This window comes from Oncorhynchus keta, chromosome 15, assembly GCF_023373465.1.
Source record: "Oncorhynchus keta strain PuntledgeMale-10-30-2019 chromosome 15, Oket_V2, whole genome shotgun sequence".
Taxonomy (NCBI): Eukaryota; Metazoa; Chordata; class Actinopteri; order Salmoniformes; family Salmonidae; genus Oncorhynchus; species Oncorhynchus keta.
In genome coordinates this window covers 9,121,893-9,146,492 of record NC_068435.1, presented here as the reverse complement: position 1 = coordinate 9,146,492, position 24,600 = coordinate 9,121,893, and the positions used below count along the sequence as shown (strand labels likewise).

At 44.7% G+C, this 24,600-nt stretch overlaps 3 protein-coding genes across 20 annotated transcripts in view; all 3 read left to right on the top strand.

Annotated features, from left to right (window-relative positions):
• The window catches only part of LOC118394384 (anion exchange protein 2-like), a 62,715-nt gene extending 59,607 nt beyond the window's left edge, over positions 1-3,108 (top strand). For all 5 annotated transcript variants that reach the window (XM_035787553.2, XM_035787554.2, XM_035787555.2 and 2 more), the window contains one exon: positions 28-3,108. In XM_035787553.2, coding sequence (XP_035643446.1) covers positions 28-108 — 81 coding nt within the window. In that variant the 3' untranslated portion in view covers positions 109-3,108. The remainder of the gene's footprint in view (positions 1-27) is intronic.
• Positions 3,109-4,750: 1,642 nt separating this feature from the next.
• ubtfl (upstream binding transcription factor, like) lies at positions 4,751-24,502 on the top strand. Of its 10 annotated transcripts, none has more exons than XM_052463174.1 (20): positions 4,751-4,789; positions 8,056-8,162; positions 8,582-8,763; positions 8,993-9,076; positions 9,195-9,350; positions 9,803-9,867; positions 10,065-10,185; positions 10,346-10,456; positions 10,941-11,062; positions 11,409-11,550; positions 11,770-11,811; positions 11,917-12,054; positions 12,712-12,873; positions 13,206-13,334; positions 14,656-14,741; positions 16,404-16,593; positions 16,815-16,862; positions 18,797-18,991; positions 23,607-23,696; positions 23,900-24,502. In XM_052463174.1, the coding sequence occupies exons 2-20, from the start codon at positions 8,102-8,104 to the stop codon at positions 23,975-23,977; spliced, it is 2,202 nt and encodes a 733-aa protein (XP_052319134.1). In that variant the 5' UTR covers positions 4,751-4,789; positions 8,056-8,101; the 3' UTR covers positions 23,978-24,502. The 10 variants fall into 10 exon arrangements, with proteins under 10 accessions (XP_052319134.1, XP_052319139.1, XP_052319137.1 ...); XM_052463179.1 differs by having other exon boundaries at positions 4,764-4,784; XM_052463177.1 differs by lacking the exon at positions 4,751-4,789 and adding an exon at positions 4,824-5,031.
• LOC127907556 (filaggrin-like) lies at positions 18,998-22,869 on the top strand. Of its 5 annotated transcripts, none has more exons than XM_052463189.1 (3): positions 18,998-19,406; positions 19,461-19,493; positions 19,602-22,869. In XM_052463189.1, exons 1-3 carry the CDS (start codon positions 19,069-19,071, stop codon positions 20,158-20,160), a joined length of 930 nt encoding a protein of 309 aa, XP_052319149.1. In that variant the 5' UTR covers positions 18,998-19,068; the 3' UTR covers positions 20,161-22,869. The 5 variants fall into 5 exon arrangements, with proteins under 5 accessions (XP_052319149.1, XP_052319147.1, XP_052319148.1 ...); XM_052463187.1 differs by lacking the exon at positions 19,461-19,493 and adding an exon at positions 19,511-19,547 and having other exon boundaries at positions 18,998-19,444; XM_052463188.1 differs by adding an exon at positions 19,511-19,547 and having other exon boundaries at positions 18,998-19,473.
• Positions 24,503-24,600: the final 98 nt, after the last annotated feature.

Sequence of the window (24,600 nt, the reverse complement as noted above, 5' to 3'; positions counted from 1 at the left end):
TACCCCTGCTCTCTCTTTGTGTCTTAGTTGGATGCAGATGACGCAGAACCTAAGTTTGATGAGAGGGAGGGACAGGATGAGTACACGGAGATGCACATGCCTGTATAATGCTTGGTTGGGGCCAACGTGATGGACATCCTGCTGACCAATAGGCACCCAAGTCCTATACTCCAGGAAGTTGCTCCTAACCCACCAAATCCATTGTTTGTTAACCTGATATTTTATAAACGCACCACTGATGGTTTGAACGGTTTAATTTGTATTTTATTGAATTATTTTAAAAAGATTTTTAGAGTCCCAACTCCCAAATCATGTTTTTTTTTTGGTCAGTTTTTACTATTTTGCTTTTCGGAAGGTGGATATATACTTCGAAATTATTTTAGTCATTGTTACAATGTTGAATAATGCTTTTCTGTATCTTTGGGATATTTTTGGGGTATGTTTTCATTTCAGGTGGGAGTTGGATTTGCTATGTGTCAAAGTAAAAGATTGTTGTCCACATAAATGCTGCTGTTTGCCATTGTAGTGTAACACCCCCCGAGAAGCCTATATTCAGCACCTATTCAAGACTTCTGGTGATAGCAGATATTAATTATTTCTGGTTTACAGTGTCTTCTGTTTGCTTCTGTGGTGGCGTTATCACATATGCTATGTGGCTATGCAAGTTGGTTGTGATGATATACGGTCTGTTACAGTGTAATCAAGCACGCCAAAGAGTTCTGGTTGTGTCTCAGTAAGTTTGTTTTAGAATCGGGTACAGTGGGTAAGTGATTGAACGTTGTTCAGGTGTTGGGGGGGGGTATGATACATTAAGAATAGGGGTGCCTACATCCGTTATAATGTTGTTTAAAGAGCAACTGCCCCTAAAAACCAACTTCTCATTTAGAAAACTTCCAATGTGGCATCAGTATGAGTCGGAAACGTTTATTCTACTGTCAAGATTTACTACAAAGTGTAAATAGGATACTTTTGGTCATGAAGTCAGTCTCGTGCAAAACTGAGTTTTGCGAGACTTGTGGTGATGACTCCATCACAACGTAAATTCATGTTGGGTTTGTTTCTATCCTGCTGGCAGCCCACAAGCAATCATCAATTCCGAGAGCAGCTGCACATGACCGGATCTTAATGCCTGTGGTAAATTTGGGCTGACTTTGGATATTCCTATGGGACCATGGTAAATGACACAATGTATATGGGACATTATGTTAAAATTCCAATAGTTCCACATTTCAATGACTTAAAAATCACAAACCAACTATAAATTGTAGAAATTCATATACAAATATTGAAAGCATTTAATGAGAAAACTAAAAGGTATGCAACATGAAAATATTGTCTCATTTACATTGTGTAATTTATTGACGGCCACTAACTAGCCCTGGAGATAGGCTATCCAAAGTCAAACCAATTTTGTTACTGTCACACACCAGCTAGCTGAAGCTAATTAGCTAAATAACGCTTCCTACCTGTGAACACACACACACACACACACGAGACACCCACATCAGACCACACCCCAAAACCAACTTGAGGTTTAAATTCAGTCTTGGCAGCTAGTATTTCTTACGGAACCTAATGTAAAATGAGGCCAAATCAGGAAGTGCAGTCACCCTTTAAAAGCAGCCCTCATTCAAACGGATTCATTATTTGCAATTGAATGAATACAGGCCTAGCACTACAGTAGCACTACATTACCCTTGGTGTATATTTGGGATGGTACATGGCGGAAGTCTTCATTTGGCAATCTTTGCCTCAGGAAGTAAGTGTGTAAAAAATGTAGGACTGACAAACACTGTATATTTTTTGAAGAGCACATTACTGAAAATGACTTTCGACCAACCCTTTGCTGCTTAGATCTCACCACTGTGCTTTTCCCCCCCAAACGTGTTAAAGATGTTTGGTCCCATTACATAAATAATCCATCATACCTGAATACACTACATACCACTTTTAAGTGAGTCACTTGATTCTCACTGCCATGCACTCCTACCGTAGTCGTGTAGTCTTTGTTTGACTGTCTGAACAACATCTCCACCCATTTCTCTGGGACTCCATTTAACTGTAGTAAATGCCTGCTGTGTATTTTGTATATGGAGTCTTGTCTTGTTCCAGAGTATGACTATGGCCTTCCATGCTTGATCTACATGTGAGGACCAGCTATGTGGTTGTGCCTGAAAGAGTTAAACGCGACATTCACTACAAATCGGCGTGATCTGAAAGCACCAATGTGAAAATGCAATCAGTTTAGCCAACTGAGCTTTCCATCATCTTTCGGAGGGAAATCACCGTACATTTTCAATTGTGTAGTACAGTTTGAGTATGATTATGGCTTTAATGTACAGTCACCAAAAAGTCGGGAGACATTCTATTCCATATATCCACATATATGAAGGCATTTGTATGTATGTATGCGCATCTATTTACTTAGGGCCCAGTAGTTACTCATGTCTATAAACCCAATAAGGCTAGTCCATTCATAACTGCAGTTTCCATCTTAAAATGTAACTGAATGTGTTGTAACACCACATGCAGCCATAATCAAAGTTATTGATATTATGTTTACTTTCTACCACATTAAAGTTAAACCACATGCAATGCAGTTGTTTGCAAGTATTCCAAAAGTAATGCAGTAGGAATACTGTGTCTCATTGAATCACTGCAAATGAAGAGCACTGGATTCCTTGAATGTGTTTGCTATCGTGTGGTCCCCCCCCCCTCCTATTTATTTTTTTTGCCTCTGTTGCAGATTTGCTAGCATCCAGAAATATGCTAAAATATTAACTCATGTTCTCTCACATTGTATTACTCTTTTTTTTAACTGCAAATATTATAGCATTTTATATTTCAAATCTATTGTTGACATGCAGGGATGTAGAAATGAGAGTGAGAAATAAAGAAGAAATAAAATATATTATACAAATATATCCATATATTTTCTTAGGAACCAATCATGGTTCAAGTGCTTTCGGGCTTTAGCTACATTGCAGTATGTTAAAATAGACAATCTTCCTTGCTCTAGCCATGCCAAGTTTGTAGAATTAAAGCTTTGGCTGATTTGAAATGTTTTATTTTATATATGTACAAATAAATGAAGCTTAATGAACTGAATCAGATGTGTGTAAAAGTTGTTTTTCTTTTCCATTTTCAAGGCAGGCAGCAGGTAGCCTAGTGGTTAGAGTCAGTAACCAGCAGGTAGCCTAGTGGTTAGAGTGTAGGGCCAGTAACCAGCAGGTAGCCTAGTGGTTAGAGTGTAGGGCCAGTAACCAGCAGGTAGCCTAGTGGTTAGAGTGTAGGGCCAGTAACCAGCAGGTAGCCTAGTGGTTAGAGTGTAGGGCCAGTAACCAGCAGGTAGCCTAGTGGTTAGAGTGTATGGCCAGTAACCAGCAGGTAGCCTAGTGGTTAGAGTGTAGGGCCAGTAACCAGCAGGTAGACTAGTGGTTAGAGTGTAGGGCCAGTAACCAGCAGGTAGCCTAGTGGTTAGAGTGTAGGGCCAGTAACCAGCAGGTAGCCTAGTGGTTAGAGTGTAGGGCCAGTAACCAGCAGGTAGCCTAGTGGTTAGAGTGTAGGGCCAGTAACCAGCAGGTAGCCTAGTGGTTAGAGTGTAGGGCCAGTAACCAGCAGGTAGCCTAGTGGTTAGAGTGTAGGGCCAGTAACCAGCAGGTAGCCTAGTGGTTAGAGTGTAGGGCCAGTAACCAGCAGGTAGCCTAGTGGTTAGAGTGTAGGGCCAGTAACCAGCAGGTAGCCTAGTGGTTAGAGTGTAGGGCCAGTAACCAGCAGGTAGCCTAGTGGTTAGAGTGTAGGGCCAGTAACCAGCAGGTAGCCTAGTGGTTAGAGTGTAGGGCCAGTAACCAGCAGGTAGCCTAGTGGTTAGAGTGTAGGGCCAGTAACTGAAAGGTTGTTGGATTGAATCCCTGAGCTGACAAGGTAAATATCTGTTACTGTTCCCTGATAGGCTGTCTTAACTGACTTGCCTAATAAAAATAATAAAGAAGACTGTGTCTGTCCCTGTATAAAAGTGTTTGTAAAGGTGTTAAAGCAGATACCTGAACATTTAAAGTGGAATATGTATTTTATATTTATTTAACTAGGCAAGTCAGTTAGCCTATACCGGCCAAACCCGGACGACGCTGGGCCGGTTGTGATACAGCCTGTATTTATAGGCTATACATTATGTATTGTACACATTCTTCTTGTCATAATCATACATGATGTATCACCTAAACTCCCATAAAGGAAATGTATTAGTCACTGCCTGCATGTCAAAGTTTTAAATAAAAAGTACAATGCAAATGAAACAGGATGAAAGAATAGGTTCATCATCTTTAATTATATTGCCGACTGCTGGGCACCGCTACTTGTAAGGCCTATACATTGCTCAACAGTCACAGCTCAGCTTTTTCACGTGACACACCACAGCCTATCCTGATAGGTCTACAGTTGTGCCGCGTTCATATAATGTCGGAAACTCGGAAATGTCTGAATTGCATAATCGTTGTATAAATATGATACAGGTACCTGCGTTTCCCACTTGGGAAGTATCAGAACCGACCAATTGGAAGCTCTGCGCTAATAACTGACTTTAATTTGAACTCGGAAGTCCCGAGTTTCCAACAGGACGTGAACGCGTCCTTATTATTACATTCCAGTCTCAAATAGATGAGCGATTACGGTGCAGGGCCGTCTCATCCTTTCCCCGTCTATTGGCCAATTTCACTTAATTCCACAGCAGTGAAATGTGCGTGACGGCTGTGTTAGCCCACATGAAAGGGAGACTGAGGAAAAAAGTAAAGTATGTCCGCGGCCTGTTGTCATTTCAGATTATGGATAGGCATTAGCAAACACAGAGTTGAGATATTTTGCAGGACACATTGCTTGCTAGTGCTACACTACTTGAACGTTTAATTTATTTCCTCATGCCTTTCGATTCCGAGCCTGGGATGAAACTGTAGTTATTGTCCATCCCTGGATCTCTCAAATCCCACTGTAGTTCGTTTTCTGAGGCCCTGTCATTCCTGGAAACCTGTGGATAGGGTAGGCTAATCGGTTTAGCACTTCATGGACACTGCTAAAATGAAGGGGGTGGCGGATAAATGTCTAGCTAGAATTGAGTATATTATTTAATAATCTCTATAAGAATGAAAGACTCATGAATTGTCTACAAATATCTAAATTATTTTAAATTGATGAAATGTGTAAACTAAATGCGCTATTCATTAAAGATAAATTACAGCATCACGATCAAGCTATTTCTTATGAAATACTGCCGTATGTTTTTAGCTTGAGCCTCCGCCTTTGTCTCCTTCTTTCTCGCATGTTTTTACTTGGAGTTCCTCCCCCTGCGGCGCTGGGCGGAGTTTCATACCGAACAAGACGCTCCTTTTGTCGGATCCGTTCCGACCTGACTCCCCGGGGTTTACGGCTGAAAAAACGACACTTAAAACAGCCCTAAAATAATTAAACACGAATACCTTGATTTGTAGTAACAACGCTGGTTTCTAACTGCCACGAAAGGTGAGTGAAAAGTTGTTTTGATGGCGTTAAAAGCGATTTTTAAGTCGTGTCTCCCCGAGTCTTTATAACATTCATGGCGGCTCTGCAGTGAGAGCTTTGGGGCGAAAGCAAGCAGATGCGTTCGCTCGCGTATCTGTTTTTCAGCACGTTCTAGCTTTATAAGCATTTCTGAACTTTTCACTTACTGCTTTGGTAGTTAAAAGACCACATTGACAGTTAAATGCAATCTCCAAATTATAAAATTTAAAAAGGCGACTTTTCACAAATTGACTATTTAGACTATGCTACAAAATGCACTATGCACATCCAGTCTGCTAATAGGGCATTGAGTCTACAGTGGTTTTCTTGTCAATGTACTTAGTGTAAAATATAGAAATTGGTTTGTTAGCAAGTTTTCATGCCAGCGGAAGCTGCGTTTTGACTCCTGCCTGAATAAGGGCGCCATTACTGGGGTAGCAAGCAAAGAACGGTCGGTGTTCCCAAAACAAACTTAAAAGGCTGTAGCCTTGATTCAAAATAGAAAGACATTTAAAATAGTAATGCCACGGCCCCTAGAAATATGTGAATGCAGCGTAGCGCTCTGAGCGTAGCATTTTATGTTTTCATAATTTTAGGCTGTGAAATACTCACAGGATTGTTATCAGTAGATGTATAGATTGATGCAACATTTAAAAAAAAAATGCAATGTAACGTTTAGGCCTATTCTTTAAGTTTGCAGTATATGTTTTCCCGAAGTTTGACCTTGTGAGCGGGCCACGATGACACTACACCGAGAAAGCGACGCCTCGGTCGGGTGCACAGCTGCGCCACAGCTTGGGGGAAGCGGGCGGGGGTAGGCGCGCACTTTCTGGCAGTTCGATTCAGCCCTCCGCCACGGAATGTTAAAACATTCTATTCCCTTGTCTAGAACGCTCCCTTCATCCTATAAATGTAGGCCTATTATCTAGCCTAGGCTATTTTTAAGGGATTTAGTATCACCCCATGTGGGAAAATATCTTAATTTAAAACGTACGTAGGCTACATTTGTTGTTTGAGACAGTTGTGGATATATTTATGTAGCCTTATCAAGTAGCCTAGGCTAAGACTATTTGGATAAGGCACAACTGTCAGAGGGTTCAGCGGCAGGAGTGGTGTTTTGACCGGTACCTGGTGACGTTTTACGGCCGAGCGGTCCCCATTGTTGACACTATCACAAATATGCACTCAAACCTGAAAACAAATGTTTGATTTAGGTCTATCGTGTAACTTAATCATTGGGCTATGCCTTGAAACTATACGTAGGGTTTTAAAAGTTGCCTGGTGCAATATCTATCGACCGACAGACACAGTCGCGGTTAGTTAGCCTATCTAGGCTATGCAGTTCAGGGGTATAGGCCTGATGAAAAGACCAACCGCGGCCGCGGAACTATGCGCCCCCGATATGACTGCATGCCCCTTTGCGTCCCACTTGGTACAGGGACCGTGCGTTTCTCAAATTCTGCAGTATACATTTTCAGAACATACCGCAAAAATGAATAAAGAACGGTTGCATATTGCGCTCATTTGTACTATATTAGTCTACAGGCCTAGGCTATTATACGCGCCTTGACGCGCTCCTGTCTACCGGGTGACAGGCGAGGAGGTTGGCAGACACACAGCACTTGCGTCTCACGTCCGGAGTCGAGACCGAGGCTTCGAATTTGGAAACGCCCGTGTTTGGATTGCTGGGCTCAGCACTAACTCCATTTTTAAAAGATACTCTGTTTTAGGGTATTTCAACGCTTATTTTAAGCTGTAGCATTTTATAAATTACTCAGTGGACAAGCAAAAACTTCAGTTTGCTCTCACCGCGCCATCACTTCGGTAAGCTATCCACCACAGTGAAAGGTCAGCTGAGCGCTTTGATAACGTTCCGAAAAGCAGCAATCTCCAAACGAATTAATATGATGTATCCATTCGTCTGTCGTTGAAAAACAACACGATGAAACAATAAATTGATCGATCCTCTCGGTAAATCGTATTGTGTGCCACTCTTTCCAGAAGAACACGATGTACCCTCATATGGGAAAGGATGGGTAGACTTGGGCGGAGCATCCGCATGACCGACTTTTCCTGTATCAGAAATACACGTGTCGCTATTTTGTGTTAAAAGTGTAGCTTTTGAAAAATTATTTGTGCATTTCCTATTGGTTACCCTACTTGTAGTAAAGCCGTTTGACCTTGAGCGTAAAGGTGCTTTGTCAGCTGAATAATTGTCAAGTCGCGCAACTTATCCATATCAACTAATTTAGTAGTGGACGGAACCATAAAATTACATTAGCACACCTGGATGGAACGTCACGAGTCAGTTCTTGAACTGTAGATACATTCTCGTGTAGATACATATCTTTACGCCTATATTGGAATTGGTGAGTTTTTAGCATAGGCTGTAGCTCACAGACAATTCTCTCCTTGCTATTTCCACATTTAGCCATAGTTAATTTGTTTATAATAGGAGTTTTTTTTTTCTTCTAAAGTTGGACCCAGACAGGACCCAAAATATTTGAATAATTTGTGGTTCTCCAGAATCTCTAGAAGCCGGGTCAGTTGAGCTGCCCACAGACGCTGCACCATGAACGGCAGCAGCAGTGTGTCCTCTGCCTCACAGACCATCCAGATAAAAACAGAACCAGGTAGGGTACAGTACATAACCAAAACCACCCCTTCATCAACCACAACATGTAGTATTTCTTCTAATTTATAGTTTTGTCATTTTGTGGATCCTTTCATCATGTGTGTCCCAATTGGATGTAAATGTATGATTTCATGGTGTATTCTTGCCTTTAAAGTTGTATAGTGGTAGCCTAGGGTCTCTCACAGGATAAGTAATGTGTTAAATTCTGGTTGACTATTGAAAGATTGGTGTTTTTTAAATTTTATTTTATTTGTTGACATTTTACTTAGATTTGTCTGACAGTTGTTTATCTATTCTGGGGTCAGCTTGAGGTTTATTGTGTCTAATTTTTAAAAAAGCAAGACAAAACAAAACACACCTGCTCTTTGATGTTGCTTGATGGATGTGTGTGCGGTTGTGTGATTGTCTATGCTCCAGTTGTGGATGCTTGGAGTAAGGAGGACTGCCTCACTCTTTTGGAGAGAATTCGGAGCCTGTTGCCTGATGGTGATGCCATGAAATACAAAACCACAGAGTCCCACTTTGACTGGGAGAAGGTCTGCTTCGGAGGCTTCACCGGTGACATGTGCAAACAGAAGTGGGCGAAGGTGTCCACCGAGGTTAGCCAATTACAAGTCACAATTTTAGCCAATCAAAACAGCAGAAAAATCTATTTTCTGTTTTGAATCTGTGGAGGGAAGTGTCACAAATTACAGAAAACAATGTCTGTAGCGTCTTTTTCTACTGGAAAAATCTTACTGTTGCGAAATGAAACACGGCACCATTTCTTTCTTTTTTTTACAACAATTTCAGGTTAGGCCTTAAATCCATTTGATACTATGTGTTCAGGTGCGGAAGTTTAGGACTATGACCGAGCTCATAGTTGATGCCATTGAGTTTGTGAAGAACCCGTACAAAGGAAAGAAATTGAAGGTAAGCAATCAGGTTTGACTTTGTACCCATGAAATGTCACAAAATGCTAAGGTTATACTTTTCAATCTCACATCTTATACCATACAAATGGCCATTGTTCTGTTTTCCACCCTTTCAGACACATCCAGACTTCCCAAAGAAACCCCTTACACCGTATTTCCGCTTCTTCATGGAGAAGCGAGCCAAGTATGCCAAGATCCACCCGGAGATGAGCAACCTTGACCTCACCAAGATTCTGTCCAAGAAATACAAGGAACTCCCAGACAAGAAAAAGGTGATGGTCAAGTCTACCATGCCATTTCATTATGCCTTTGGGATGATCTTTATTTAATTCAAAGGCAGATCCCAAATCTGTACATAACATAACTGTATATAATAAATAAAAAAAACAGAGAGTGGTTTGTGACTGGACAACTACCTGAACCAATTACTTACTTTTCTTGCCTCTGAATTGATAGCTTTCTATCCAGCCTCTCTTCTTCCATTAAAAAAAGAAGACTTGAAACTTTATTTAACTAGGTAAGACAGTTAAGAACAAATTCTTATGTACAATGACGGCCTACTCCGGCCAAACCAGGATGACGCTGGGCCAATTGTGCGCCGCCCTGTGGGACTCCCAATCACGGCCTGGGTGTGATACGGCCTGGATGCATCACATGGGAGTAACTCTGTTAGTTTTTCAGTTAATAACTAATTGAGTGAGGGTTATTCTCTGTTCCCCAACAGCAAAAGTACATCACAGAGTTTCAGCGAGAGAAGGAATCCTTTGAGAAGAATATGGCCCGATTCAAGTGAGTGGTGTTTTTTGTCTCGAAGCCAGCTGTCAGTGGCCAAATTAGCTTCCTCTGCTGAAAAATAAGCAACACTTTCCAAAACTGACGCATTTTACTTGAAAAGAACCCAAGTGATCACTTTCCTCTCTCTGTTGGTTGAAAGGGTATTACCACCCATATACAGCTGCCTTAACGTCTTTGCTCTTGTTCCCCAGAGAGGACTACCCGGAGTTGATAGAGGAGAGAAAGAAGTCGGACCTCCCTGAGAAGCCCAAGACGCCCCAGCAGCTGTGGTACAACCATGAGAAGAAGACCTACATGAAGCTCCACCCTGATGTGAGTGTGTGCAGTGCAACCCGCCCAACTAAGTCTGGGATTTCACAAAATGATACTGACAAGTGTTGTGCTTCCTTGAATTTACCCTAAAAAGAAAATGTCCCTTTTGGAATTGTTAGTGGTGAATGATGAATGCCATTCCTTTCTCTGGGGTTACCAGGTGAGCCAGAAGGAGCTGAAGGAAGCTCTGAGGAGACAGTGGTCCCAGCTGTCAGACAAGAAGAGACTTAAGTGGATCAGCAAGGCCCTGGAGCTGCAGAAAGACTATGCGGTAAGCGGTTTGGTGTGAAGGGGTGCCGGAGTTCAGAGGATTCGTACATTTTCAAAAGGATAGCGCCTCAAGACACCTTGGTAATCCTCTACTATTATTTTTTTCCTGGTAGAAGAAACGAGCAAATTTGCAATTTTCTATGTGATATACAATGCATAGAGAGTAAGGCTGTGTTTACACGTTTCATGAATTGGTCTTTTGTTCAATCAGATCAGCTCTGAAAAAGATCTGATGTGATTGGTCAAAATACCAATTATTGGTATTTAGATCAGATCAGAATCAGAATAAACACAGCCTTGCAAGCACATTCTAAATAATTACTATTTCATCGCCTTTTTGTGTAAATACAGCACAATCAAAGACAATTTCAGTGACTTAAATTAAAAATATATATATATATATATATATTAAAGGCTTGATGAGAAATTGTCTCCATTTTTTTTATTGTCACCTGAAAAGTTTGAATCTATGGTTCTCTCTCCAGGGTTGTATGAGAGTCTACCAAGAGGCCCATCCAGACGCTGAAGAGCACGTCAAGTCCGTCCTCACCAAAGCCGAGCGGCAGCTCAAGGACAAGTTCGACGGCAGGCCAACCAAACCACCGCCGTAAGTTGCTTGATCGGAGTCGCACAATATTCTTTCAATAAAATAATATAAGTGGAGAGGGGGGTAGCAGAATGGGGAGGGACTGAGGTGGGGCTCACACCCCCATGGTCAGTATGTGATCTAGTATCAGCAGCGATACCAGACTGGCACAGCCTCTTGACAGTTCTGAAAAGACCAAAGGGATTTTTACCCTCAGGCATTTTTTCGCCCCAGAGATTTATGGATTGGAGATCCTTATGCAAACAGTAGCTCTTGGTTTCTCAGTGAAAACATCTGTTGAGTTTAAAGACCTTTGTCGTCGAATTCTATAGCGCTGAACTAGGTTCTTGGCTTTTCGGGTCTTCAGGAACGGTTACTCCCTATACTGTGCCGAGCTGATGGTGAACATGAAGGATGTTCCCAGTACGGAGCGTATGGTGCTGTGCAGTAAGCAGTGGAAGGTGATGACGCAGAAGGAGAAGGACATGTTTCAGAAACGCTGCGAGCAGGTCAGTCTTGTTCAATGAATCACCAGTATTTTTGTCTTTATGTCGTAGACCGGCCCTGCACAGCATCCTTAATAGATACTTTAATCATTTTGGCCTCTATAGGTTTCAATATGTAATGTGAAGGTTTGAAAGGGTTTGGTGAGCCATGATCAAAGTTTTGTATTCTTGTCATCCACCAGTCGTATCAATGGTCTTTCACCCCTGTGTGTCTCACTACAGAAAAAGAAGCAGTACGAAATTGACCTACAGAGGTTTCTCGAGGTAAGTAGAACTGAATATACCCATAGTACTGTAGTACATATCACACTACACCTGCGTTTTAGTAGTGGAAGTCTGGCAGGCTACATGTCGGTTCTCTTTCTCCAGAGCCTCCCGGAGGAGGAGAGGGACCGGGTGATGACGGAGGAGAAGCTGGGGGGCTCGCGGCTGGGCATGGGGGGTGTTGGCAGCCCTCACAGATCCAAGTCCCCGTCCGCCAAGGTGGGTCTCACAAAACTACAACAGGTATGTCACCACCTTTTCAGCCACAAGGTGGGCTTTCTGTTAGGTTACAGTGAAGCTGGGCTATGGCTTTCTGTTAGGTTACAGTGAAGCTGGGCTATGGCTTTCTGTTAGGTTACAGTGAAGCTGGGCTATGGCTTTCTGTTAGGTTACAGTGAAGCTGGGCTATGGCTTTCTGTTAGGTTACAGTGAAGCTGGGCTATGGCTTTCTGTTAGGTTACAGTGAAGCTGGGCTATGGCTTTCTGTTAGGTTACAGTGAAGCTGGGCTATGGCTTTCTGTTAGGTTACAGTGAAGCTGGGCTATGGCTTTCTGTTAGGTTACAGTGAAGCTGGGCTATGGCTTTCTGTTAGGTTACAGTGAAGCTGGGCTATGGCTTTCTGTTAGGTTACAGTGAAGCTGGGCTATGGCTTTCTGTTAGGTTACAGTGAAAGTTTGGCACCTGGTCAGTCACTGGTAAGGTTTACTAACTATTTCATATGTTGGGTCAACATCAAATCAAATTTTATTGGTCACATTTAGCAGATGTTATTGTGGGTGTAGTAGTAGATGTTTGAACTATGTCACCTGTTAAGATTTTACATTTAAAGGTTTTCTAGGTACACAATGTATATTCCACCTGCGTTGACCCCAGGTCTGTCTCTGTATGGGATTCCTTCAGGAGCGCTGTCGCGAAGCTGAGCAGGGGCACTGGGTACACTCCGGCCTGACGGCGAAAGAGAAGCGCGACGGCAAGAAGAGGACCAAACTCCCTGAGACGCCCAAGACTGCCGAGGAGATGTGGCAACAAGGCGTCGTAGGAGACTACCTGGCCAAGTACAGGGTGAGAGAGAGGGACTATTATGATTTATCTTAATTAATATCCCTATATCTATCTATTCATTTTTATAGTTCTCTATCTGGTTTTATTGTTTCACATTTAGATTGAAGTAGTTGTTTTCCAACAACTCAACAAAACCATATTTTATTTTACAAACACTGTATACTGTGGCGGGTCAAATTAAATTAGCTCTTGGGCCAGTTGTGGGGCGCAGACCACCAGTTGAAGTCCCATGCTGTACAGCATCTAGGAGTGCGCTTTTAATCCGTACAGTCCTAAAGTGGAAAAAAAAACACAAAAAAAAACCTTCTGTGTTCCATGTCTTCTGGTTACAGAGTGACCGTAAGAAGACCCAGAGTGCCATGGAGTCAGCCTGGAAGGCCATGGAGAAGAAGGAGAAGATCCCTTGGATCAAGAAGGCGGCTGAAGACCAGAAGCGATACGAGGTTCAGTACCGGCCCGTGGTCAGTGACCAGACGTTTTGACCGCTGTCTTCTCCAGTTGTGCTGAAGAAATGTCAAAATGTTGGTCGCCCTCCCCACCTTCTGCTCCTCCCCATTCCTGTTTCTCCCACCCTCCTCCCCATTCCTTCCTGCCCCCTACCCTCCTCCAAGTCCCCTCTCCTTCCCCACCCCTCCTCCCCCAAGCCACCCCCCTTCCCCATCCCTCCACGTAAAAATCATCTGTCCTCGGTTGCAACACTCACTACTGAGTTCCAAACTGCCTCTGGAAGCAACGTCGGCACAATAACTCTTCATTGGGAGCTTCATGAAATGGGTTCCCATGGCGAAGCAGCCACACGCACACAAGCCTACGATCACCATGTGCAATGCCAAGCGTCAGTTGGAGTGGAGTAAAGCTCGCTGCCATTGGACTCTGGAACAGTGGAAATGCGTTCTCTGGAGTGATGAATCACGCTTCACCATCTGGCAGTCCTACAGACTAATCTGGAATTGGCGGATGCCAGGAGAACGCTACCTGCCCCAATGCATAGTGCCAACTGTAAAGTTTGGTGGAGGAGGAATAATGGTCTGGGGCTGTTTTTCATGGTTCGGTCTAGGTCCCTTAGTTCCAATGACATTCTAGATGATTCTGTGCATCCAACTTTTTGGCAACAGTTCGGGGAAGGCCCTTTCCTGTTTCAGCATGACAATGCCCCTGTGCACAAACGAGGTCCATACAGAAATGGTTTGTCGATCGGTGTGGCCTGCAGAGTCCTGACCTCAACCCCATCGAACACCTTTGGGATGAATTGGAAATCTGACTGCGTGCCAGGCCTAATCGCTTGACCTCACTAATGCTCTTGTGGCTGAATGGAAGCAAGCCCCCACAGCAATGTTCCAACATCTAGTGGAAAGCCTTCCCAGAAGAGTGGAGGCTGTTATAGCAGCAAAGAGGGGGGGGGGGGCAACTCTATATTAATGTCCATGATTTTGGAATGAGATGTTTGAGCAGGTGTCCACATACTTTCGGTCATGTAGTGTGTTTGTGTTCGGTGTTGGAATATGTAATGTGTGTGTGTGTGTGTGTGTGTATAATGAGGATCCAATCAACAGTCCCTGTGTTTTGATGGGTGTAATTTTCATGAGCCGTATGTTTTGACATGGGTTAAATAGGGCAAGTACTTCCACATACTTGATCGTCACTTTATTTAAGTTACCCTTTTAAAATGGAATCCTTTGAAAGTATTTGACATGTACAGTACACCCAGGTCTGATGCGTTGGTGTGTGTGTGTGTGTGTGCGTGCGCGCGTGTGTGTGTGGTGAACTGTACTTGTCCTGCAGAGGGAATTGTTGGAGATGAGAACAGCCCAGGCAGGAGCAGGTCAGAGGAAACCCAAGTTTGAAGGGGAGCCCAGGAAGCCACCAGTGTGAGTAACGACACACTGACCCTGGAGTGTTGTTGATGTTTACTGGTGTAGTTTTGGTTATCCTTGCCCATATTATTTATTTCTTTTCACTTGGCTCCATCCCATTTTCCTATGTCTCTACCCCCCTAAATGTCCTCTGCTTTCCCCCACCCTAAATGTCCTCTGCTTCCCCCCCCCTAAATGTCCTCTGCTTTCCCCCCCCCTAAATGTCCTCTGCTTCCCCCTAAATGTCCTCTGCTGCCCCCCTAAATGTCCTCTGCTTCCCCCTAAATGTCCTCTGCTTCCCCCTAAATGTCCTCTGCTTCCCCCCCTAAATGTCCTCTGCTTTCCCCCCTAAATGTCCTCTGCCCCACCCCCTAAATGTCCTCTGCTCCCCCTAAATGTCCTCTGCTTCCCCCTAAATGTCCTCTGCTCCCCCCCCCTAAATGTCCTCTGCTCCCCCCCTAAATGTCCTCTGCTAAATGTTTCTAAATGTCCTCTGCTTTCCCCCCTAAATGTCCCTCTGCTTTCCCCCCACCCCCTAAATGTCCTCTGCTTTCCACCCCCTAAATGTCCTCTGCTTTCCACCCCCTAAATGTCCTCTGCTTTCCACCCCCCTAAATGTCCTCTGCTTTCCTCCCCCCCCTAAATGTCCTCTGCTTTCCTCTGCCCCCCTAAATGTCCTCTGCTTTCCACCCCCCCTAAATGTCCTCTGCTTTCCATGTCTCTGCTTTCCACCCCCTAAATGTCCTCCCCCCTAAATGTCCTCTGCTTTCCACCCCCCTAAATGTCCTCTGCTTTCCCCCCCCCCATAAATGTCCTCTGCTTTCCCCCTAAATTCCTCTGCCCCCCTAAATAAATGTCCTCTGCTTTCCACCCCCCCCATAAATGTCCTCTGCTTTCCACCCCCCTTTAAATGTCCTCTGCTTTCCACCCCCCCCATAAATGTCTGCCTCTGCTTTCCACCCCCCCATAAATGTCCTCTGCTTTCCACCCCCCCATAAATGTCCTCTGCTTTCCACCCCCCTATAAATGTCCTCTGCTTTCCTGCTCCCCCCCCCTAAATGTCCCACCACCCCCTAAATGTCCTCTGCTTTCCACCCCCCCTAAATGTCCTCTGCTTTCCCCCCCCCCCCCCTAAATGTCCTCTGCTTTCCACCCCCCCCCCTAAATGTCCTCTGCTTTCCACCCCCCCCATAAATGTCCTCTGCTTTCCACCCCCCATAAATGTCCTCTGCTTCCCACCCCCCCTCATAAATGTCCTCTGCTTCCACCACCCCCCTAAATGTCCTCTGCTTTCCACCCACCCCCTAATTGTCCTCTGCTTTCCACCCACCCCTAAATGTCCTCTGCTTTCCATGTCCTCCCCCCCTAAATGTCCTCTGCTTTCCACCCCCTAAATGTCCTCTGCTTTCCCCCCCCCTAAATGTCCTCTGCTTTCCTAAACCCCCCTAAATGTCCTCTGCTTTCCTTTGCTAATTTTTCATGTATTTGTTCTCCACCTTAATCGGACACGTTAAGCCTAGAAAGATCCTATTTACTACTACCGTTTGTGTTGCTACCTGTTAGTATGAATGTATACATTTGATTGAGATGGGCCTATGCCATTAGTTTGCTCATGGCTTGCAGTTTTATATTGACTGCTATGTGGGTATAATTAAACCTGTGTGTGTGTGTGTGTAGGAGTGGCTACCAGATGTTCTCCCAGGAGTTGCTGACCAACGGCGAGCTGAACCACTTCAGCCTGAAGGAGCGGATGGTGGAAATCGGCAAGCGCTGGCACAAGCTCAGCCAGAGTCACAAGGACAAGTACAAGAAGCTGGTGGAGGAACTGCAGATTGAGTACAAGGCCGAGCTGGAGGCCTGGGTCAAGGTAAGGGTCATAGGTAAAAAAATATTTATTTCTTAGGCACCTTTCTGAAATGTGGACATCCAACAGGAGGAGACATTGGTACACAAGGCATGTACTCGGAACCTATGCATTGTATTCTTAAAAAAATAAATAAAAAAATACAATGTTAGCGACAGCACCTTTTTGGAAAAAATCAGTCTTTTGTAATTTCTTCCCCCCTTTCTTTCTGTCGTCCCCTTCAGTCTCTCTCTCCCCAGGAACGAGCGGTTTATAAAGAGTTCTCCACCACGGTGAGTTTCACGCTGTCAAATACGCATGTTGTCGTGTTCTTGACACCGATTCCTCAACGCAGCACTTCATATACAATGCCCTAAACATTCCTGCTTATAACCCTTCACTCTAATGCAATATAATAATATAATAATAATATATGCCATTTAGCAGACGCTTTTATCCAAAGCGACTTACAGTCATGTGTGCATACATTCTACGTATGGGTGGTCCCGGGAATCGAACCCACTACCCTGGCGTTACAAGAGCCATGCTCTACCAACTGAGCTACAGAAGGACCACAATATGGTTATTCTACATTCATATTCTGTGGCTATAGGTACTCTTTTTCTCTGTAGCGGGGAGTTCTTATAACCTGATACATTTTGTCAATTTTAAATTGACTTTGTAGCCTGATATGACTCTGTATTCACAAGCTGGCATCCAGCATAACTGCATATAAACTCAGCAAAAAAATAAATGTCCTCTCACTGTCAACTGCGTTTTATTTTCAGCAAACTTAACAAATACCACGGACATGTGACTATTCAGAGACACATTATTCAATTTCTGTTAAAGGGGAGGGGGGTCAAAATCAAAAGTAGCACCAGCTGCATTAAGTACTGCAGTGCATCTCCTCCTCATGGACTGCACCATATTTGCCAGTTCTAGCTGTGAGATGTTACCCCACTCTTCCACCAAGGCACCTGCAAGTTCCTAGACATTTCTGGGGGGAATGGCCCTAGCCCTCACCCTCCGATCCAACAGGTCCCAGACGTGCTCAATGGGATTGAGATCCAGGCTATTCGCTGGCCATGGCAGAACACTGACATTCCTGTCTTGCAGGAAATGATGCACAGAATGAGCAGTATGGCTGGTGGCATTGTCATGCTGGAGGGTCATGTCAGGATGAGCCTGTAGGAAGGGTACCACATGAGGGAGGAGGATGTCTTCCCTGTAACACAAAGCGTTGAGATTGCCTTGCAATGACAAGCTCAGTTCGATGACGCACCGCCCCAGACCAAGTCAGACCCTCTACCTCAAAATCGATCCCGCTCCAGAGAACAGGCCTCGGTGTAACGCTCATTCCTTTGACGATAAACGCAAATCCGAACATCACCCCTGGTGAGACAAAACCGCGACTCAGTGAAGAGCACTTTGTTCCAGTCCTGTCTGGTCCAGCGACGGTGGGTTTGTGCCCATAGGCAACGTTGTTGCCGGTGATGTGTGGTTGAGGACCTGCCTTACAACAAACCTACAAGCCCTCAGTCCAGCCTCTCTCAGCCTATTGTGGACAGTCTGAGCACTGATGGAGGGTTTGTGCGTTCCTGGTGTAACTCGGGCAGTTGTTGTTGCCATCCTGTACCGGTCCCGCAGGTGTGATGTTCGGATGTACCGTTCCTGTGCAGTTGTTACACATGGTCTGCCACTGCGAGGACAATCAGCAGTCCATCCTGTCTCCCTGTAGCGCGGTCTTAGGCGTCTCACAGTATGGACATTGCAATTTCTTGCCCTGGCCACATCTGCAGTCCTCATGCCTAAGGCACATTCATGCAGATGAGCAGGGACCCTGGGCATCTTTCTTTTGGTGTTTTTCAGAGTCAGTATAAAGGCCTCTTTGGTGTCCTAAGTTTTCATAACTGTAACCTTAATTGCATACGTCAGTAAGCTGTTAGTGTCTTAACGAGCGTTCCACAGGTGCATGTTCATTAATTGTTTATGGTTCATTGAACAAGCGTAGGGAAGCAGGGTTTAAACCCTTTACAATGACGATCTGTGAAATCCTGAAAAGGGGATGTTTCTTTTTTTGCTGCATTTACATGGACACAGAACATCATTCTATTAACATCTAGCTACTAATCATCAATGCTTTGAGCTTGTGTGCTGGTCTTATACCGCCATCTTTCCATCCCCCTGCCCCATTATCCCTCCCTCATTCCCCCCTTTCATGCAGAAACGGCGGAGCACCACCAAGGCGCGGGGGGGCCCGGGGGCCAAGGTTCGCGTGACTGCAGTGAAGGGGAAGGCGGTAGGTGCCAGAGCCGCAGCAGCAGGGGTCGGGGGGGGCAAGCGGGCCATGGCGTACCGGGCCAAGGTAACCGTGCCGTTCTCGTCGGACTGCTTCCCGCAAACAGACGGAGACACACAGGCATGCACTCACCCCAGACACACAGGCATGCACTCACCCCAGACACACAGGCATGCACTCACCCCAGACACACAGGCATGCACTCACCCCAGACACACAGGCATGCACTCACCCCAGACACACAGGCATGCACTCAACCCAGACACACAGGCATGCACTCAACCCAGACAGACACACAGGCAGGCACTCAACCCAGACAGACACACAGGCAGGCACTCAACCCAGACAGACACACAGGCAGGCACTCAACCCAGACAGACACACAGGCAGGCACTCAACCCAGACAGACACACAGGCATGCACTCAACCCAGACAGACACACAGGCATGCACTCAACCCAGACAGACACACAGGCATGCACTCAACCCAGACAGACACACAGGCAGGCACTCAACCCAGACAGACACACAGGCAGGCACTCAACCCAGACAGACACACAGGCAGGCACTCAACCCAGACAGACACACAGGCAGGCACTCAACCCAGACAGACACACAGGCAGGCACTCAACCCAGACACACAGGCAGGCAGGCACTCAACCCAGACACACAGGCAGGCACTCAACCCAGACACACAGGCAGGCAGACACTCAACCCAGACACACAGGCAGGCAGGCACTCAACCCAGACACACAGGCAGGCAGACACTCAACCCAGACACACAGGCAGGCAGACACTCAACCCAGACACACAGGCAGGCAGACACTCAACCCAGACACACAGGCAGGCAGACACTCAACCCAGACACACAGGCAGGCAGACACTCAACCCAGACACACAGGCAGGCAGACACTCAACCCAGACACACAGGCAGGCAGACACTCAACCCAGACACACAGGCAGGCAGACACTCAACCCAGACACACAGGCAGGCAGACACTCAACCCAGACACACAGGCAGGCAGACACTCAACCCAGACACACAGGCAGGCAGACACTCAACCCAGACACACAGGCAGGCAGACACTCAACCCAGACACACAGGCAGGCAGACACTCACCCCAGACACACAGGCAGGCAGACACTCACCCCAGACACACAGACAGGCAGACACTCAACCCAGACACACAGACAGGCAGACACTCAACCCAGACACACACACTAACGCACTCTGATTTTGAAGTGGTGGCATGGGTGTGGGCGCTGTGTGTGGTCCTGACATTTTTGTGATTTTTATGTCTAACGTGCTTATGTTTGTTTTAACCTGTTATGTCTGGGTGGTTGTCCTATGTGTGTGTCCTATAATTGTGTATTCCATGTGCTGTTGTAAACAAGGGTTGGAACCGTTTCAAGGAAAATAACGAAATGATTTGAGGAACAGAACTGAAAGTAATCTATCCTGTTCCGGGAACAAAACTGTTATTTTAAAAGCATGGGAACCAGTTAATAACGTTAGTTGACGTCCCGGGAGAAGAATGGATTGACTTTTTCAATGCCAGTTTTAAGGATACTATAGTTATCACGTTTCACATTGGATTTATTCACTACAAAAAAAAAGCAAGATGCTTTTAATTCCAGTGCTGCTCTGCACACACAAGCTTGTTAGTTAGCTAATGTTGGCTCTGGTCCAATGTTAAACCAACTTGGAAGTTCAAAGACATTGAAAGTTTCTCCATAGAAGCCACTCCTCCGTAGGTATAATACTGTGGGCCTAATTCGGATAACGCACGTCATAACAAAATGCCCAGCGCTTCAAGGCAGCACAATGTGTTTGTCTTTCAATGTGATTAAACCATGCTGTTTCCCGACTTTCCTATACCGATTTTAAAATCGCTTACCCGCTCCACAGCAAGCAGCTTTGTCCGCACTGATTGGTGAAGTAATTAAATGTCATATCTATCCATACATACAGTACCAGTCAAAAGTTTGGACACACATACTCATTCAAGGGTTTTTCTTTATTTTCTACATTGTAGTATAATAGTGAAGACATCAACTATGAAATAACACACATGGAATCATGTCGTAACCAAAAGTGTTAAACAAATCTAAATATACTTCAGACTCTTCAAAGTAGCCACCCTTTGAATTGACGACAGCTTTGCACACTCTTGGCATTCTCTCAACCACCTTCACCTGGAATGCTTTTCCAACATATGCTGAGCAATTGTTGGCTGCTTTTCTTTCACTCTGCGGTCCAAACCATCTTTATTGGGTTGAGGTCGGGTGATTGTGGAGGTCAGGTCATCTGATGCAGCACTCCATCACTGTCCTTCTCAGTCAAATAGCCCTTACAAAGCCTGGAGGTCTGTTGGGTCATTATCCTTTTGAAAAACAAATGATTAGTCCCACTAAGCACAAACCAGATGGGATGGCGTATCGCTGCAGAATGCTGTGGTAGCCATGCTGGTTAAGTGTGCCTAGAATTCTAAATAAATCACAGACAGTGTCACCAGCAAAGCACCAACACACCACATGCTGGGATCATCTGTTCACCTACTCTGCGTTTCACAAAAACACAGCGGTTGGGACCAAGAATCTAAAATTGAAAGATTTTCCACCGGTCTGTTCATTAATCGTGTTTCTTGGCCCAAGGGAGTCTCTTCTTATTATTGGTGTCCTTTTAGTGGTGGTTTATTTGCAGCAATTTGACCATAATATGGACTGTTCTTGTTGTAATATGGACTTGGTCTTTTACCAAATAGGGCCATCTTCTGTATACCACCCATACCCTATCACAACACAACTGATTGGCTCAAACGCATTAAGAAGGTAAGAAATTCCACACAAATTAAGGCACACTTGGTGACTACCTCATGAAGCTGGGTGAGAGAATGCCAAGAGTGTGCAAAGCTGTGGCTACTTCGGAAGAATCTCAAATATATTTTGATTTATTTAACACTTTTTTTTGTTTTGGTTACTACATGATTCCATGTGTGTGTTTATTTCATAGTGAAGACATCAAAACTATTATTCTACAATGTAGAAAATAGTCCAAATAAAGGAAACGGTTGACTGATACTGTATGTATATTCACATTTTCCAATTCCGAACGGGTTCAGAGCCTTATTTTGCTGGTTGGAAGAGTGGAACGGAATGAGAAAAATAATGGTTCTCGTTCAGAACAAAACGATTGGAAAATGTCGGTTCCAACCTCTGGTTATACAGGGCATTCAGAACATATTCAGACCCTTTGACTTTATCCACATTTTGTTACTTTACAGCCATATTCTAAAATGGATTGAATAGTTTCTCTGTCTACACACAGTTATGACAAAGCAAGTTTTTATTTTTGCCAATTTATTAACCACCCTGGGAAATATGACATTTTACATAAGTATTCAGACCCTTTAGTCAGTACTTTGTTGACGCAGCGAGTCTTCTTGGGTATGACACTACAAGCTTGGCACACCTGTATTTGGGGAGTTTCTCCCATTCTTCTCTGCAGATCCTCTCCAGCTCTGTCAGGTTGAATGGGAAGTGTTGTTGCTCAGCTATTTTCAGGTTTCTCCAGAGATGTTCGATCGGGTTCAAGTCCGGGCTCTGGCAGGGCCAATCAAGGACATTCAGCCACTACTGCGTTGTCTTGACTGTGTGCGCTTAGGGTTGTCCTGTTGGAAGGTGAATCATTGCCCCAGAGGTCCTGAGTGCTCGGGAGCAGGTTTTCATCAAGGATCCCTCTGTATCCCCATCTTTCCCTCGATCCTGTCTCTCAGTCCATGCCGCTGAAAAACATCCCCACAGCATGATGCTGTCACCACCATGCTTCACCGTAGGGATGGTGCCAAGTTTACTCCAGACGTGATGCTTGGCATTCAGGCCAAAAAGTTAAATCTTGGTTTCATCAGACAAGAGAATCTTGTTCATCATTGTCTGATAGTCTTTAGGTGTCTTTTGGCAAACTCCAAGCGGGCTGACATGTGCCTTTTACTGAGGAGGCCTGATTGGCGGAGTGCTGCAGAGATGGTCATTCTGATAGGTTCTCCCATCTCCACAGAGGAACTCTAGAGCTCTGTCAGCGTGATCATCAGGTTCCCCTCCCTGACCAAGGACCTTCTCCCACGATTGCTCAGTTTGGCGGCCAGCTCTAGGAAGAGTCTTGGTGGTTCCTGACTTAATCCTTTTAATAATGATGGTCGTTCTGTTCTTAGGGACCTTCAATTCTGCAAAACAGTTTCGGTACCCTTCACTACATCTGTGACTCTGCACAATCCTGTCTCGGAGCTCTATGGACAATTCCTTCGACCTCATGGCTTGGTTTTGCTCTGAGATGCACTGTCAACTGTAGACCGGTGTGCCTTTCCAAATCATGTTTAATCAATTGAATTGACCACAGGTGGACTCCAATCAAGTTGTAGAAACCTCTCAAGGATGATGAATGGAAACGGGATACACCTGAGCTCAATTTAAAGTCTCATAGCAAAGCGACTGAATACTTATGTAAATAAGGTATGTTTTTTAAATTGTATTTAATACATTTGCCAACATTTCTAAATTCCTGTTTTCGCTTTGTCATCATTGGGTATTGTGTGTAGATTGAGGGGATTTAAAAAAAATCAATATTAGAATAAGGCTGTAACGTAACAATGTAGGGAAGGGGTCTGAACACTTTCCGAATGCACAACGTTCTGTAAACGGGTGAGTCTGCAGTAGAGGCGTGACCCTGTGCTCTACAGCAGGATACGTCCGACTCAGATGACGATGACAAGACGGACTCGTCAGACTCCGACGACGAATCATCCGGCAGCTCCGACAGCGAAGATGATGTGAGTTTTCCAAGCCAGGGGTCATCCGCACTATGCTTTAGTGTAGACTTGGGTCAAATACATTAAAGCAAAAATATTCAAGTATTTGAGGTCTGCTTAATTTACCTTCAGTGTACATCTGATCAGTTCATTTGTACTGGGCAAACCACATCAAAAGCTGCATAAGTATTTGATCCAGCTGTTGTCCTGTCTCTGTCCTCTAGAATGACGATGACGACGACCAATCTGAGGGCTCCAGCAGCTCTTCCTCAGAGGACAGCAGTGACTCAGACACAGACTAGCCCCCCCCCAACCTCCCCCCCCAAAAGAGGAGGGTCTGTGCGGGACACGCTTCCTCGTGAGTCAGGAGCAGTCATGGTGGCGTCATCAAAACGCTTGCACGTTGGCTCCTCCCACCTCTTTCTCGCAAGGGGAAATGAGAGACGGAGAGAATAAATAAACGGAGGAGTCTTGCTCCACCTCCAGTTGTTGACCTGGAGAACTTTTACTCAAACGGGACAAGTTCTCATTTACAGGGCTTTGTTACGTGTTCAATATTATTATTTTTTTTGCCTTTTATATTAGGTGTTATTACGAACATTTTCATTTTTTAAACTTTGAGAAAGACATTTTAAACTTTAGCCGATTTTGAGGGTTTTTTGAACAAGTCTGACTTGGAGGGGTGTATATTGAGGAGTTTGACTTTTTTTTTTTTTTTTTGTCCATGAGTCTCTGACAGTCCGTGCAGAGGGAGGACCGTTGCTGCTTTCCCTCCATTGAAACATCTGGTCAACCCCCTCCAATAAAATGCACTTTTTTCTCTTGTATTCTGTGTTGACTTCTTTTGTACTGGATATAATTTATTATTGTAAGAGGTATGTATGCTCAGCAACCAAAATGGCAACCTATTTCTTTATGAAGAGAT